Source organism: Nipponia nippon, unplaced genomic scaffold (genome assembly GCF_047370975.1).
Source record: "Nipponia nippon isolate SJK-2023a ecotype South Korea unplaced genomic scaffold, ASM4737097v1 scaffold_5, whole genome shotgun sequence".
NCBI classification, from domain to species: Eukaryota; Metazoa; Chordata; class Aves; order Pelecaniformes; family Threskiornithidae; genus Nipponia; species Nipponia nippon.
The window spans coordinates 75598073-75615871 of NW_028262369.1; the positions used below are offsets into that span (position 1 = coordinate 75598073).

At 40.5% G+C, this 17799-nt stretch overlaps 1 protein-coding gene across 1 annotated transcript in view; it reads left to right on the forward strand.

Moving 5' to 3' along the window:
* Window positions 1-16998, forward strand: part of LOC148052335 (uncharacterized) — a 53034-nt gene extending 36036 nt beyond the window's left edge. Inside the window, exon 4 of the mRNA XM_087731493.1 lies at window positions 14669-16998. Within this exon, the coding sequence (XP_087587619.1) occupies window positions 14669-14672 (4 nt within the window). The 3' untranslated portion in view covers window positions 14673-16998. The remainder of the gene's footprint in view (window positions 1-14668) is intronic.
* Window positions 16999-17799: the final 801 nt, after the last annotated feature.

The window sequence follows — 17799 nt, forward strand, 5'->3', positions numbered from 1 at the left end:
CTTTTGAGATTTTAAACATATAAAAACATCAAGGAAGATGAACTATTAACATTATCTGTTTAGTCATTTTAATCTTTTGCATCTTAAATGTAATCAGGCTTTTCAGAACTGAAATTGCTAATCAGCACGTTGGATAAATGTTTCCATTTTAAAATGTGCACATTTAGAGATAACAGCTGGCTGTAAAGAATATATTTATATTTGTGATTTAATGTATCACAAACTTTATATTTGATTTCATTTAGCTTTACCAAGAAACTGAGAATATTTTTGCTAGCATGATCTATTTTGACAGCAGTTTTACAGCAGCAGAAAAGCATAGAGTAATAAATGAGGTGTGCATACGATGCATTATGTAGTCTTTAAAGCAAGCATGTCTTTTTAACAAAACAAATTTTTTTACAGTTTCAAAGTATTTCATCCCTTTCTAACATGAGCTCAATTCATGCCAAGCAATAAATATTGTGCATACACAGAACACAGACGATATGCACTCTTCTGTACTATAGTGTTTGTTCATTAATTTAGCGAACTGTATACAAAATTGAGGGAAAATTTTTTTTAAAAGAACTCTAACTTCAAAGAAATATTTTTGACTATATGAACATCAAATGAATAGCTGAGTTTTAGCCCTCAATCAATCATAATGTAAAGTAATTGTAATCTAATAAAAATAGCCATACAAAATAAGGAAATGGCTGTTGCATCCTGTTAAAAACATGCAGGAATGCAGCTTTGGAACTACTGAGAGAGCTGAGGTTGTAGAAAGACAAAAACAGGATGTTAAATTCTTACAATTGGAAGCAACTGATTTTTTTTAAGCACCTACCACCACCCGTGATAATTTGTTCAACTGCCTCTAGGGGGTTCTGTGTGACTGCAGAACCCCACAATTTTAAGAGCACCTAAAAACAGGTTATCAGAGATACAGGCAGAAGAGGAGTGAGCTGCATTTACACTGATGTTGAAAATGTCCAGCTGCATCGTCACTGCCGCAAATTTGCCTGTTACACTAGCATTAGTGTTTTCTAAAGCGAAAATAGCAAGAGAAAGTTCTGAAGAACTTCAGCCCACTTCAAAATGTGTGCTGTCATTATGGCGATAATAGAAAAATTAGTTATAATTAATATAATTACATTAAATTGCATATATTAATTTTTTAGGCAACTGTATTCAAAAGCCAACCACAAAATTATTCACTTCCCTTTATGTTTTTAACAATTATTTGACTTCTTATTTTAGAAGGTTGTCAGTAAGGAATGCTAGTTTTGCTTCTTAATTTCATATTCTTCTTTTTGCAAGAGGTAAGATCTCTACTGCCACATGCTAATTCTCCTCTTTACTTCAAGAATTGACTACAGCACGTTATACATATATACTTAATATGCTTATTAAAAAAAAATCAATAGACTGTTAATAACAGAATGAAAAAAAAAATGTACAAGTTACTGTAGTATAATGTGTCATGCCTGGCCAACCACAAATATAGCAATAGAATTATAAGCTCAGTTGGTTAGAGAACAATAAAGCCACATCCATTCAAAAGAGTTCAAAGATTAATAACAGTATAATTAAGAAAAAACCTAAAGCCATTCTTTAATGAATATTTTAAGAAGAGTAACAACATTTGGGGATTTTTGTAACTAACAACTCTATTAGTCTGGATTTTTCAAATATGAGAACATGTAGTCAGAAATCCTGATTTTCTCCAGAGAAGGTCAGCAAAGGAAAGGCTGAATATTACCAGAGCCTGCTAAATTATTTTGGTTTGTTATGATACCTGCAAAACAGCTCACAGGCTGCAACAAACCAGTCCTCCTAGTCATGGCTATCACAAGAGGGTCACTCTTATCCAGATATACTCATAGGGACACTGATAGAACTGGGCTACTCAAATAACTTAGATAACGAGGATTTTTTTAACTTATGCACATGGCCTCATTTTATGTGAAAGGGAAATAAATGAAGGTTCTAACTGTCACAACTTTTACTGCAAATTATAAAACACTTCTTGCTATTCAGTAATTGAGAGGCCCTATTTCAGCAGAGCACTTAGAGATAAAGTTAATTTTAGGTAATTTTAAAGTCAAACCTAGACATTCTACAGAACAGGGATGGACGAGTCCAGGAATCAATGCCTGGCTGAGCTGGCCTCACAGTTCGTAGCTAGACAAATGCTCGAGAACGATTATTTTTTGATATGGTCCTTCTTGTGATGGAGCAACCCGTCCGGGCAGGGATGTCATACCAGTGAGGGAGCTACCCTCTGCCCCCCGACACGCTTTCCTTCACCTCACCTTTGCTGTCCTCCCTCTTTGGAAATCCAGATTCAAATGAGGGTTGGCCAAAATCAAATGAAATACCCTGCGGTTTAAGCTGTCTGAGGGACTTTGGGAAAGTTTTGTCGCGGTCACAAACCACAGTTACAGATAGCCCCCGCCGCAAGTATGCTGTAACTGGGTCAGGGGTTTGGCGGTTCCTGTTGCATGGGAAAGCTCTCGGACAACATCTTGAAAACATGGCCCTGCCTTCCTGTGTATTTATGGCATGGAAGTTGAAATAAGATTAATAAAAACAAAGTGATGGGCTGTAAAGGGGATTGCAAAATATACAGTGAAATTTGATATTGCCAGCTCACGAGAGCATGTTATACTTTAGACAGAATACCAGTTACCAGTTAAGTAACTATACCTGTACATACCCTTTCTGCATTATACTGTGACTGCAATATGAGTTTGAGTGAAACCATAACCACCAAACAGGGAAGTAGAATTTTAAAAATCGCCAGGTTAGACTGTGAAAACACTGACACGTAATAGGTGCAATTTCTTCTCATTTTAAACGTGTTTTTGAAGATGCATGTGTGTTTCAAGACAGGTAAAAACAACCTTTTCTTATACTCAGACTACCAACTACCCTATATACATTACACCAGCTACTACCTCTTTCATTCCACAAAACAGATATTTATCTAGTGAAAGCAGGTGAGCAGGACAGCATCTTCTCAGCTTCTCCTAACCAAGAGGCAGTATAACAAGCCCTGGATGTTCTGAACACCCCAAAAGGATCCCTTTTGAACTAATTTTTTCCACAATGTCATTCAGGGATGGGTAACATGCATAGATGAAACATGGGCTATCTCAGAGGCAACCCAGGAAAGAGGCAGGCAATGTGAGTAACGAATGTCTAACTCTTACTTTGTGGTCAGTCATAGGAGACCTCACTCACAGTACAATCAGTTTAATAAGATTTTGTACATTTACTCCAAATAAATTTGTCTCAGAGTCTATATAACCATGAACAACATGTCAAGAAAGGCTTCCTTATGTTAGAAAAATATGAGAAATCAAAATTAATTAAATTGAAAATAAAATGGGTGACAGTGAATCAAATATGTCCTTATTAATTTTTAAATATTCATTTCAAAATATTTCCCTTCTGACCATTTAAGTTTGTATTGAGTTAGCCTGAGTTTCAAGGGAAAAGATTACTTCAAACAATTTTTCTTTTCCATTAAGAAAATGCTGACACAAGTCCTTTAAAAATTAAAAATTTTTCCCAGTACTTTCTGAATCAAACAATTTTGAAACTGACCCTTCCTTGAAATCATTTTGGTTGCAGTGACTCACTGGTTTTATGAGAAAACATACCATTGTTTTCTCATGCAACCCTCTGGACCAGTCTACATGTGCCTCCCTATTCCCTTGGAAAATCCCAGAGAGAGAGGATTCCCGTCTTGTCACACATTGGGTCCATTGCTTAATATTTCCATGAAGTGGGTAGACAGTTCAGGAGTATTTTTAGTCTTCCTTTATACATCCAAAAAATAATTCATTGCATTGTGTGCATAATGCAATAAGGAGATCAATGTCAAGCTTAAAAGGAACATTAACAATCAAATAAGATTCATAATCAGTGCATGAAAGCTCTTGAAACTAGCTGCTCAACTGGCTATTTTCTGATACATTGACCTTATGTACACAGCGAGGGCAGTGAACACAAGCCTGTTCTCCATTCCCATCAGAGCTCAGGGGAACGCTTATAACCACAGCCCATCATGCAGCCTCTATGCTTTTATTCTAAGCCAAGAGGCCAATAGTTTCCTCTGTAATTGGGCTGAAGGACATTTAAAAATAATTAATAGGATTTGGTGCAACTAGTATTATTTGTTGTGTTATGTGCATTCTAGTTTTTTATTGCCTGCTTCCAGAGCTTAAAGACTTTTCTTCGGAAAGGTTGAATACCAACTGTTCTGAAAGTAGTCCCAAGGCAAGGCAGAATATAAATAGCTCTGCAAGCACAACAAGCTGAAGGCTCCACAGAGGCGAAAGGACATCAAGTAATTAAAAAATACTGAATGATATAAATAGGGAATAGCCCTTTACAGTTACAGACTATATATATTAAAAATACTATCAGGATCTGAGTTGTTTTTAACTACCGTACTGATGGGAGTAAGGCATAAACAGGAAGGGTAAAGGCACAAGGGGGAACAGTCTGTTCCACATGCAGAAACCCCGCCGAGGCAGGCCTACCTTCCCCACTTCCCCTCGAGGAAGAAGCAGAATTTTGTCACCCCTCTGAAGAACACGTAAGCCATGTGTCCCCTTCCTACAGCTGCAGATCCACCAGTACCACCCACCTTGGCAGTCCGGCCCCTCACTGTTCTTGGCTTTTGTACTCTCCAGCAGACCTAGAGCTGCCAGAGTGATGAGCATGGACTGGACACGTGGCTGGAGTCTCCACCACCACTCCCTTACTTATTTATTTACTTATTAGAACACTATCTACACCATGACTGCTTGATTTTCACAGGGTTTGGTATCCACAGGTGGTGCAAACCCAACCACATGTGCTAGCCCTCTGCAACAGCCCTATGATACTTCCAGGTTTTCACCTGTAACACAACTAAATTCTTAGTAGAAAACCTTCTTCTTGGACAAAGGTGTTAACTGCTGATTTTTCCAGCACATTAAAAACCCAAATTTGACTATTTCCCCCAGATCATATCACAGACCTCTCTATCCTGCATTATTTAGGGCTACAGTAACTGCTGTTGCTTCTTTGAGGGAAGATTACCAGATGTAAGACTGGGGTTCATGGGACGGAGAAAATGAGGAATTGATGCAGACAGGCTCGATGCGAAGCAGCTATCTGACTGCACAGTGGAAAGCTGTGATTTTATTTTGCTCTTTTTCTTGGGCCTTGCAAACTGGGATTGACTTTCCTTCTCCATAGGAAGTCCTGACATGCAACCAATGCACAAGGCCTTCTGGAGTCTCACGAGCCCCTGAAGGAGGGGCTAAGTAGGGCCCTACCTGACATTGCAGCACCATCCATCATGTCAGCAACCACCACAGCTCTGGGGACGCGATTTGTTAGTTAACATAGCCTTTGTTAGCTAGCTCTCCAGTAGCACACACCAACGGAGATCTACAGCTTTCAGAAAATTTCCAACAACAGACAAGAAGGGCCTTAGCAAAAAACAGGCCAGGTCCAAACTATACACTGATTTGAATCAATCAAAAATCTGGCCAATCATGTTTATTATCCAGGTTATGTTCCCTGCCATAGAATCTGAGGCAGGTTACCTTTTGGATTAAAATGAGACTGAGGCCCCTTAAATCTAGTTTTCATCTCCTTTCAAACATATGCAAGGGGCAGGAGCCCTGAAGAGAAACCTTATGTATGTGGACTTTTCTGTGTTGTTTTTTACCCCTTTATTTATAAATATAAGAGCAAGCATACACGCAGCACAAATATTCTAACAACTACCGATGCACTGTATGCTGTATCAGAGGAATAAAGAAGAGGGCTGATGGAATGGGGAGAGTAATTTACTGTGCACTGGTCTCAGCTGCCAGTGATTGCAAAGGGAAGTCAGCAGATGGTTTTTCGATAAAGGTTGTTTCTTGTTGCAGCAGCAGCAGCAAAATCCATAGCATTATTCTGTAGGACTTTGCACATCAAGATTCTGCCATTTCAGTTAGTCTTAAGAGCTGGAGAATAAAAAAAAAAAAAATGTTCCACTGCATTATTTGAAATTTGTCATGTTGATTTAGTTTCATTACTGTTATTAAATTTCATTCTGGAATGTTTTACATATGAAGAATACATAATGGGTTTCTGTGTGGCCTGGGATTTATTCCTTGAATGAGGAAAGGACTCTACTGTGACAAAGTCATAAAGCCTTATTGACTTGATCCTTTGCCATAAACACAGGATTCAGGGAGTTAGACGGAATATTAAATTGATATGATGGTTGTATTTTCATCAGGAGAATAACTCCTTCCAAAACAAAACCTCACAGTAAGTCTAGATCTATGGAATTGTTTTAGAAATCTGCGATTCCCAGGCATGAATAGGAAAATATTCTCCTAATTAAGAATTTTGTAGGCAATAAGGGTGAAGAGAACCAACACAAATATGCATACTTAATGTACTATTCAGATGCTGGAGCAAAGTAAAATAAGATAAAAAAGGTAACAAAAATTAAAAATGCATAGACATATGGAAGGATTTAAATATCCAAAAGGATGTTTCTAAACAAAGAAATACTGAACACAAAAAGGCCTATCAAAATTGAAGTTGTATTGAAAGACGAGCCAACTGAAATCCTACATCCAAACAAATTGAAATTACAGAGGATACTCCAATTTGATTGAATTCAGTCTTTGGATCTCTTCGTTTCTAATGGGACCACTCACAACTCTAAAAAACTTTTGAATTGGATCTAAATTTTGTGGTGTAAGCCAACACTTAAATGTGAGCGACTGCCATTTTGTCACGTTCCTGGAGGGCAATTTGCACATAGGAGAAAGTTGCCATGTCATATAATGTAAATTACTCAAGATTGCACGTCACCTCAGAAGATATACTCTTGCTGATTTGTAAATTAAAGACAAGCCACAAAAGTTCCTAATTCCTTCACAACATAACTACTCATGAGTTTCTGCTGAAAGACTGCCATCAAAAGGCAATAAATCTTCAGGAAATAATATCACAATGCTAACTCTAAAACACTCATGACTTTTTCCCAACTTTCTCTGGTATTTCTTCCAAAAGAAAGCAGATGGCAAAATACTCAGTGGGTCAACTTTTGTGTTCGAACGCTCCCAGGGGTTTCCATTAATTCGAGTTGTCTCCACACAGACAAGAACAGAAATAGCTGCCCATCCTTCCTGAAGATCACCACATTTTCCCTTGCTTCACTTTATCAGAAGTATTATTTAAAACTAGCGTTGCTATTCAGTGCACTGTGGATGCAGAAGCATAATGAGAGAAAACGCAAAATAACACCTCTAGCTGAAGTGAATTCGCAGATCCAGGACGCGCTTGGGTCCAGCCCAGATCTATCCTCCTCCTGGTGAAGCCTGTGAACAGATGACCTGACCTTGCTGCTCCTCTGCCAACCCAGTTACCCAGCCAGGCAAAACCCGCTCTTCTCTGGAAGTCACAGACTGCTGCTGAGCTGAAGTTTCTCAAGCTAAACCACTATAGAGCACCAGATTTATTTATTTACTGGTTTATTGGGGAAAAACAAATTCCTTAGAGGACAGATTTTCAGAAGAATTCAGTGCTGACCTCATTCTGTCGCTATTGATGTCAGCGAAACCCGCTGAAACAAAATAAACCCAATGATGGACGAGTCTGAAAATCTCACATGCTGTAAACCACGAAGAAGTTCACGGCAACTTCATTAGCTGCATTGCTGCTAACGAACAAAGGCCGGCCGGGGTTAAGGGCTCTGGCTGGCAGCAAGCGGGGGAGCGTGCCGGGCCGCCACAGCCCCTGGGGTGGTGTCCACAGCCGGGTGGGCGCCGGAGATGTGTGCCCGTACATGGGGAGCCGCCATCCATCGTGTTTGTGCCGAGGTGCTGGGCGTTGCCAGGGGTTACGGCGCACACAGCAAGGGACCGGGGCCCGCACAACGCAGGGAAAAGCGTTTCAGCCCAAAAAAGGAAAACATTGGCTACAGAAATGCAACAGCGGAGGCGAAACACAAGAGATAATCAAATGTTAATATAACCGCATTCCTCTCCAGTGTAATGAATAAACATCAGAAAGCACGAAGAACATGTTTCAAGTAACAGAGGGGTTTTTCTTACAATAAATTCAGATAATTTGGGTTCAACTGTACAAAGACCAGCAGGAGAGCCACCGCTGAAAGCAGCTTGGTGACACCTCTGCGCGGAGAGCCGTGCTGTTGGGCTGGGGCCGGGCAGGGCCTCCCCGCTCTCCCCCCAGCTGCTCCCAGTGCCCACGGCCACCACCAACCTCATCCCAGCAGAGAGTGAGGGTCAGGCTGAAATATCGCTGCTGGCACCGACCTGCCACAAGGTTCAAGCAGTCCACAACTGGGAAGCGTTAAACCTTTATGCTTCTGCATGCACCAACGGCATGCTCTCCTGAGCAGCTGTGCAAGGGGAGAGGGAAGGAGCCCCACACAACACCTATGTTGAGTGAAGGCAGCCGGCAAAACAGCCAACACTTAACTGTTGACTGCTCCATCTTCAGACCACACACATTTGCTGTTAGTCACCTAAATGCACACTGTTTTTCAGGTGCTTTCATTTCTTGAGCTTGCACACTGTGAGGAAATAATACAGAGCTAGTCCCAGGTTAAAAAAATAAAATTTTAAATTTGAATAAGCGCACAAAGCTGTTAGCTTGGCAGTCCTGTTTTCCATAAAACTCAGATTCATAACAAGCAATAAAGATGGAAGTTTGCTGCAATATAACCCGTGAGTCTGCCTAAAACACAGATCTGAAGAGATCTCCATTAAAGGTAAAATGTAGTATGGGCTTCATGCCAGATCAGTCTTTTGTTTCTTTTCAATAAGAGAAAGAGTGCCAACTATGATAAAGTTTTATAAGGAAGTCATCTATTTTCTAACAACATGACTGAAACTAGCCGTTCATTACATGTAGGCTCTCAACAGCCAATACTATTAATTGACATCTTTCTTCCTCATCTCTGAGTAAGCCAAGAATACATGTTTTTTTTAATTTTGTTTCTAACTCAACATTGATATTTACTGCATTCCATATAAAATTAGACATTCCTCTGTTTAAAAGGATAGAATCAAATGAAAGGCAGAGATCTGGCCTTCTTAATGTGGTACTTTTTGTAATTTTTATCCATTTCTTTCACAAGATTCACGTGTAAGGCACAAGGTTGTAGCAGAATATCATTTGACACATGCAGAATAAACGTGCTTTGCTTTGAGTCCATTCAGCATAAGCACGATGGATTCATAGCACATTGAAATCAATAGCAGACTTTGCATAGGCGGTATTGAACTTCAGCTGCACCCAGCTGTATGGAAAAAGGACAACATACAGTGGGGCAAAGCAATGGTTCTGTCAGTTAGCCCGTCTACAGTGCACTGCTAGCATATCTGAGGGGACTACAGACAATCATTATAGCATATTCCAGAGGAACTTCTTTTCTGAAAGAGTGAGCCCTACCTGTAATCAAATTAATCACTGTCAAAATATCCCTAATAACGTAAACTTAGATGTTGACAGAACCGGCCATCATCTCAAAAATTTGCTCATATCCAGGAATATAACTTGGAATGGCAAGTATTAGAAATGTGAAAGAATTATTAAATCCGATCTCATGCCTTTCTCCTGACAATGCAACATTATTTCCTAATTCTTTTGTGTGCTTGGGGTTTTTTTTAAATATACCTAATTGCAGTGGGAAAGTAGCTTGGGTAAACAGAATAAGAAAGCGATTCTTTTTAATGGTACCTCGCTATAGATCTGGTTCGTCCCACACGGTTGATTTGCCTCACTTCCACCCCTTTGCTTCCCCGTCTTTAATAAGAGAGACAGTAATATCTGTCTGTTCCCCAAGACAGTTATGCTGATTACTTATCACTTACCAAAATCTTTCAAACTGAAAGAAGTGTCATAGAGGCAATGTGAGACATAATTTGGTCTTTCACTGTGTTTCCTACTTCCTTTTTGTGTTGAGAGCCAAGACTCGTTTCTGATAGCTATCATGTTCTGCTCCTTCTCTCATCAATTATTTGAAGAAGTACTGCCATCCAAGGTTACATTTCCAATGATTTTTTTAGTTGTGTAATTTAAAGTGTGTAAGATGACTCAATTTCATCTTATTCTGGAGATCACTAACTGTAATTATACATGGAAATGATGAAACGAAGACAAACTAGATGTACTCTAATCCACTTTCGGGGTCTAGCATAAGAAATCCTGATCAGTTATGCTTATTTCAAACAGCGTTAAGTTCACCAGTGCTTCAGGACAATAAGACTGGCATCAAGTTATGGTGCAAAAGTTTGTTCACAACAAAGATTTCATTTTCCTCGCACAAATGGTGGAGCTATGTTAAAAAGAAATTATTCTCTTCTGACTATTTGGTCAATTGAGAATTGCAAGTTAAATAAACACAGCTAAAAAACAATCCCCAAACCAAAAGACACCCCTCCCCAAAACCTCCAACCCTCCCAAACCAACTGAAAAAAACATATTGCAAAACTTTACGTTAGCCAAAGAGTTCAAGGAGATTAACCTTGACTCTTTCAAGGGCTTTTATAAGTATTCTTTGAAGAAAAGAAATGCTAGTGAGAACAGATCCTTTCACACATGAGAGGAATAAACGAAAGACTCAGAAATGGCTCTGACACCAAGCTCCTTTTCAAGTATTTCCTCAGTGGGAAAAACCAAGAAGAAGTGCCTGGAGCACTGATGGAGGGTGGGATGAGGATCCTGTGAAAGAAACTGCAACAACTGATAAAGGACACATAAGGAAGCGCATTAGGGAAATGTGAACAAACAAAAAAAACTGGACAACCTGCATCCTACACGACTTAAAAGAATTAGCTGAACTCCTTTATGTTCACTGTGCATAAGCCAAATAACTGAAAAATTAGAGCAGAGGAAAAGATTAACATTACCAACTTTAATAACAGCAAGGGTACTGCAGCCAGACACCCTCTCATAAAACCACTTTCTGTTCCTAATGGTCACTTCTGACTGCAGTGAGCCTTGGGTACAGAGCCTTTAGCAAGGACAGGGAACTACCGCAAGCGCAGATCAGCTTTAGTAGAGGTATGGTGTTGTATCTCACAGGATCTTAGCTGAAAAAGTAATTCACATTGGCTTGGCCATTTCCATATGGCTTTCAAGTTGCTGAAGTAATGAAATTACAGGAAATAAGCTGCGATGTAGCGAGGTGGTGGGAAGTGTCTCCTGGCTACCATGTGGATGACTGCTAGGAACAGTCTTTGTCAGACTTCTTTATTAATGATCTGGAAAAGGGAGTGCGCAGCACTTTGATGAAACTCACAGATACGAGTAAGACAGAAAGATCAGTGTACAAAGAAAATAACAGAGAATTTCCTAGACCAGATAGAACCATGGAAAGAAAATAACTAAATGAGCTTCAGCTTTGAAAAAATGCAGGCTGGGACAGCATCTGAGAAGGAATAACAGGAAGGAGAAATCTGGGATGCAATAATGATGAAAGAGATCGAAGGGAGATAGCTCATGCTAAATGACACGAATTGGCAACATGATATGGTGTGAAAAGGCCAGTACAATATTGGACAGAGTAAACAGTATCACATCACTGAGAAAGGAAGAAATAGCCACTTTCTGTATGGTGCTGGTACAGCTCCATCTGGAATATTATATGCATTTCTGGATATTGACAAATTAGAGAGTTCAGAGAAGAGGACCAAACATGATCCAAAGACTAGGAGGATTGATTTATGAGGAGAGATTAGAAGAGTTAAATATATAAATTGCTTGGCTAAGAAATGATTAATGAGGGACATGATAACAGCCTACAAATATTTGAAGAAGACCACCAGTGAAGGAAAGGCATTTTTCAGTGGGATTCACAGGGAACAGCAAAGAGCCCAGACAGTGACTGAGAAGCAAAAACATGTTCTGAGTATCAAGAAATGCTTCCTGAACATGAATTATGATAATCTGTGGAATAATTTCCCCAGTGGAAGGGACAGGGAGGTTTTACTTGTGGCTTTTAAACGCAGACTTGAAAAATCCCTTAGGAAACTATGTGCCCACAATTGCAAAGGTCTGGGCTCAGTGACCTCTCTGATCCATCCCAGCTTAGCCAAGCTGGGTGCAGTCTACAACTCCCTTTTTGCCGAGGAGATGAATTGGGCAGAGGAGAAATGACTGTATTTGTAAAGATGCTACATTCTTATTTGTGTTTCTCCCTGTGCTGTCTGCTACCTTGGCATTCATCAAACTGAAATAAGCAATAGCTGCTGTTAGAGAACTACTTTTATTACTTGAGGGTTGTGGTGAAAGTCTCAGCACCTGTCTTACCGCTGCGTGCAGATAACAAATCAGCAGTCTGATATCCACAGAGCCTTTCAGTGACTCAGCTGGGTTCTTGATGAGCTACATTCATGGTAAATATTAGATGCAAGTGCATCTTCCTCCTTTTTAAGGTGAAAAGATAACTGCATAGCGAAGCCTGACCACTCTGGTTATGTCAGGAAGCTCATAGCTGTCTAATAACACTGGAGAAGTGATACAAGCCTGGCAAGGCATGGAGCTGGAAGGTAACTGGAATCCTCCTTCATCCAGCCACAGGGTGTTTTCCAGGGAGACGCAACGTCATAACACGTGTCATGCAGCAGCAACAAAAGTTTTAAATCTTGCAGCTCCCTTAGCTAGATATATCTCCCAAAGTTAGATTAATTGTGAGTCTTTCATCTTCAGCCATCTCTGAAAGGCCTTATCTTTATCTCTGCTTTCAGAGGTCCATAAATTTCTCTGTGTTCAAAGGCTCCATCCCTTCCCCCAGTCCCTCTCTAGTTCAGATATCCTCAAACTCCAGCACAACTGGCAAGTCTCTCTGTATTTAATCCCCTTAAGTTATCCCCCCCTTCATACTTCCTTCCATGTCTTCCACCAATTTCCTTCCAACACTTCACCTGCTCCGTTCATCCTTGCTGAACCCTTCTGTTGGCAACTTCCCTTCTACCAAAAACTTTCCCATCGTGGGAATCAACACTGCTACTTTCTTTTTTCCTGCTACGTCTTTCAACCTTGCTGGTCACCTGCCTGTGTGCTGCTCAGCTTGGAATACACCTATTTTTGGGAATTCCGTGCAGCCACCCGGCTGACTGCGAATGGTTTAACCAGATGGTTTCTGAACCACCCTGGTGTACTGGAAACCTAAAAGATTTAAAGGCAAAGTAGATTTTAAAACCATGAAGCTTGTTTGAATGGTTTTACTTTTTCTGTGGACGTCTTTTCCATCTCTCCAGAGGCAAGATTATCCATAAACTGTTGCCAATGGTTATGCTTAAAGCATTTGCTGGAAAAGCTAGTGTGAAATATATTCAATTTTAACACTTGCTTTCTGCTAAGTAAAGGGATTTAAATCACTAAACAAAAATGGATTTAGTTTATAACCAGGCAGCTATGTTTTCAGTGTCATTTTTATTCATCTTTTTCTACATCAGATATGACTGATTCAGGTGGATCAGTCCGTGTACACTAGGTTACCATAATTACGCACTATACCCATTTCAAAATTAGTTCCAGCTAGTTAGCTTCACTGCAAGACAATTCACACTGCCAATTGAGAATTCAACCTACTTTGATGATGGATACATATAAACAGCAAAATCCATTATTTATACACTGTAGGAAAATAAACTCTCTGGCTGGCCGGGGATATGAAGCATGTGAAGGGTTTTCATTTTAGATGGCTGGAAATTTTAAACTCAAGCAGCTTTTAATCAACATACCATTGAAAACAAATCTCAGCAATTGCATTTCTTATTCAGCAGTGGTACAATGTAACTGAAAATAGAAGCTCCAAAAGCTTTATGGTCTATTACTCAACATGTGCTTATAATAAATTAAATGTAAATAGCAGTTAATGTGTACCAAGAAAAGCAAGAAAAAACAACCAGTTTCAATAAGCTGGAAAGGCTGAGAAGAGGACCGTTTCTGTCCTACTGTTCTGAAGTAATTCCTGCAATTCAAACACTCACATGTATCATTGTTTTCTATTATTATCGTTACAGTAGCATCTAGATGCTCAAGTCCCATAGTACTAAAATAGTTTTTCAAAAGCTAACGCCAGTTACCCAGAACTAGACACCACTATACTTTAACTATTAGTGTCGACACCAAGGCTCAAGCAGGCTCTTGGCTGAGGAGGAGCTGGAAGAGGTGTGCAGAAGGGTGATTAGCACTGAGGGGTACTCTGTGTGCAAGCATCACACCCAGGGTGCGGGCACCCTGCCACAAAGCTGAGCTTCCCCGAGTCTGCAAGGGCCCCTGTAATGCTCTGCTACACGCTGCCAGTGGGCGCCAGGCACTGAACAAAGCGGGGCTGCAGCAAATGCCATCCAGTGTTGCATCTCACATCTTCTAACGGCGATGGGTACCTTACTCCCAATGAAACCAAGGTGTGTAAAGACCGTTGTTATCTGGGCTTGAACAGCCATGGTTGCAAGAGTAAAAGGGAGCTAAGAAAGTGTTCAACCTGGAGGATTGGAGCAATGAGCAGCTCCCCCCACATGCAAATTCACTGAAACAGAGTGAATTCTCTTCTACCTGCAAGTAAAAGGAAGACAAGCTGATTTTATTTCTGGCTCTGAAGTTTTCTATAGTCTCAACAGCTTTCCTTTAACTCTAGGTGAAGATGGCGAATTATGAACCACAAAGACAGACTGTGAAGACTACGCACCCCACTGAGTGACCAAGATATGGGCTACAGTTTTTCACACTGACATCATAAGAAGAAAGTGTTATAAAAATCAGTCATGGATTCACCATGTGTAGCGATGACCTCCATCACCTCCCTCCATTAACCCCTATCCTGCATCCCCGTCCTGCAGTTCTGGAAGCTCATTAATTAGTGCCATGTCATGGGTCCCCTTTAGTTTCTCAACTCGGGGTGCTGGTTGGAGGGAGCTAGGTGCTGCAAAAAGCAAATGTATGCCAGAAGCCTGCCTATATAATATGGGATCTAGCACTGGCTGGGAGGGCAAACTTGTTCCCTTTGGACTGTGTACCCTTCTGGGGGGAACGGCAAAAGAGTTTGTTGCAAAAGTTTGTGAAGATTTGCTACAGAGCCATTTGGGGTGGGCCACTGGTAAGACTTAGGGATTGTGAATTGGAACAAAAATCTCAGTGAAACAGTACAAGAATTAATTTTTTTTTGTGAGTAATTATAATTTGTCATGAAGAAAAAAAAACCACCTAGTCCAAAGGCAATTTTACAGGAGTGATTGCTCTGACACAAGCAGCTGGCAGCAAGGGAAGTGCCAGCCCAGGGTAAATGTGCATGGAGCCAGCGGCTGGGCATGCAGGGGAAGGCAAAATCTAAAAATTCAAGTGAACTCTTCAGCAGAACAGTAGACAGTATTGCAGCTGATGGCAATAAAAGTGGTTGCCAGACAGAAAAGCAGTATGTGCTTCTTCAGGTTGGACAGTGATGCACAGACCAAGGCAGTACAGGAATCTAAATTATTCACAATAACAGAAAAGCCAAATTAAGAGGATAAAAGGCTATTACTGGGTAAAAGTATGTCAATTCTACGGCTTCCTCAGGAAAACGTCATCACTTAAGAAGCAAAGGACAAAAACTGTTTAAGAAAAATCTCAGGGTATTTTCCATAGCATAGTGACAAATGGCACGTTTTCCAGTTTGTTAGTTATTACATGTATCTCCAGTAAGGAAAGGCTCAGTGGTACTTATTGTTCTCCATTTACCCTAAGATGAAAGTCAGTGGAAACATACATCTGGCTTTTAGCACAAGGTGACTGGTGCTGCATATTCCCAGCACCTGTTGCCAGTAAAAAGGAGAAATTTATCTGGGTTTTTGTTTAAAGGTACTAGAAAGGTGTTTTCTCCTGTATTGAATAAAATTACTGAGAAGAACACGGGAAGGCTAGTTAGGCATGGATGAATCTGTGAGAAGGTCTGAAGATGTCCTATGCTGCCTGAAAATGAAAAGTGACGCTGGGGAAAATCTACGACTTGTCATGTGTGCCAAAATCAAACTAAATCAAGCAAAAGCCCAGAAATCAACGATTCCTCAAAAGCAAAGTAGGCACTCGCTTATGTAGGCTGGAAAAAAGCTATATATCCTATGCTATTTTTCTTTCTTCTCCAAGCTAGCCCAAAGAGAAGATGTTACAGATGAGTGTATGTGTCAAAAGCACTGAATCAGTTGCGATGCAGCTGACATAACTATAACTGACAGCAACATTATTTAGTTTAAGTAGTTTGCAGTTAAGTATAGACTTAGACATAATCTTGCCAATGGAACAGTTCCCACCCTAATACTTTGGTAGGAAATGGTGCCAGATTAATAAAGAGCTTATTGAAAAAGCACCCAGAGTCAGAGCCTGATCCATATTTAGAACAACCAAGTTCCAGAGCAGCACCAGTGATGCATGGAGCTGTCACCTGAGGACATTTTTTCCTACAGAACACTGAAATCAGGACTAGCTACATTATTAGACACTGGAGACTTGTAGAAATGGAGGGTGAGATAGAAAAGCAAACTCCTCAGTTAAACTCGATGTTCTCAAATCCATCTCCTCTCGGAATAAGGGTGAGAGCTGGTGCTGAACTTCATAAGGATTTTGAGCTTCCTGGCAATTGCAGATGCATGTTTTTTACAGTAATTGCTATATAAGTAATCCTTTCATTTTCTTCCATACATCCTCTCCACACCCTCTGCAGACCATCAGCATTCGCTGGTTGTCGTCCCTGACCTGATCCATTCTCTCGACTTGTATTACAGCACTGCTCTTTGGTATGCATGAAGGACAATGATTTTCTTCTATATTACGCAAATAGGGTCAGTCACATATTTAACGCAAACCTGTAGTGTACACTGCTTCAGGGTCCTTTCAGCTATTGCATTTATGCAAAACCATGTATTTTGAATATGAAACTTGTCATGTATTCAGAGTGATCTAAATATAGCAGGTCTTTTTATTTTTTCAAGTACAATTTCAGAGGGGCTTTTTAATTGTTATATAAATAAACAGCTAATTGGAAGGTTGACCAAATAGTGTGATTTTGTCTGGACCAAAAGTGGTTTTATTCTTAGAAATATCCAACTGTGAACATATTTTTGTTGGGCAAAATATACAAATACCTAAACAGATAAAGGAAAATAATCTCGATATCAAAGGCCATAGGCTTTCACCACCTCTACCAGCGAATATTGACATCGTCAGCTGAATGTAAAGAATTGTAAAAAGCACAGAAAATAATCCTTTGATTGTCACATTCTCGTGGCTCACTACCTACTGCACTTCAAAGCAGCAGATTACAGGCCCTTGCAGTGGATGGGACCTTCTGCAGTGCTCAATGACTCAGGCACGAATCTGTTGCTCCTATAGGTAAGAGTCGGGCATCTGACTCTCATAGATGATCACTGCCACTCACACTAACTGCTTAAATGCCAACTGCTCCTGGGGGCAGGCCATGTAAAACTGCATCCAGTAAGGCACGAGTTGATTTTCCCGCTTGTTGATCCTGTTCTCCCGCTGCACCGAGGGGCAATCCCCGAAGGCTCTTGGGTAAGTTAGCACTGGCCATCCTCTCCATGCTCCTCGTCGCCATGGATCCTCCTCTGCTGCCTTCAGCCTGAAGGGGGATGTTCTGGAAGCCAGTGAGTAGAAGGCTGTGACGGATGACATGTTTGTCATGCAACATGTCATGCAGCACAAGGCAGGAACCGGGGGCCTGGTGCCAGCCCCCACCGGCACCACCGGCAAATTTACCGTGGCAAAAGCGAGGGGAAA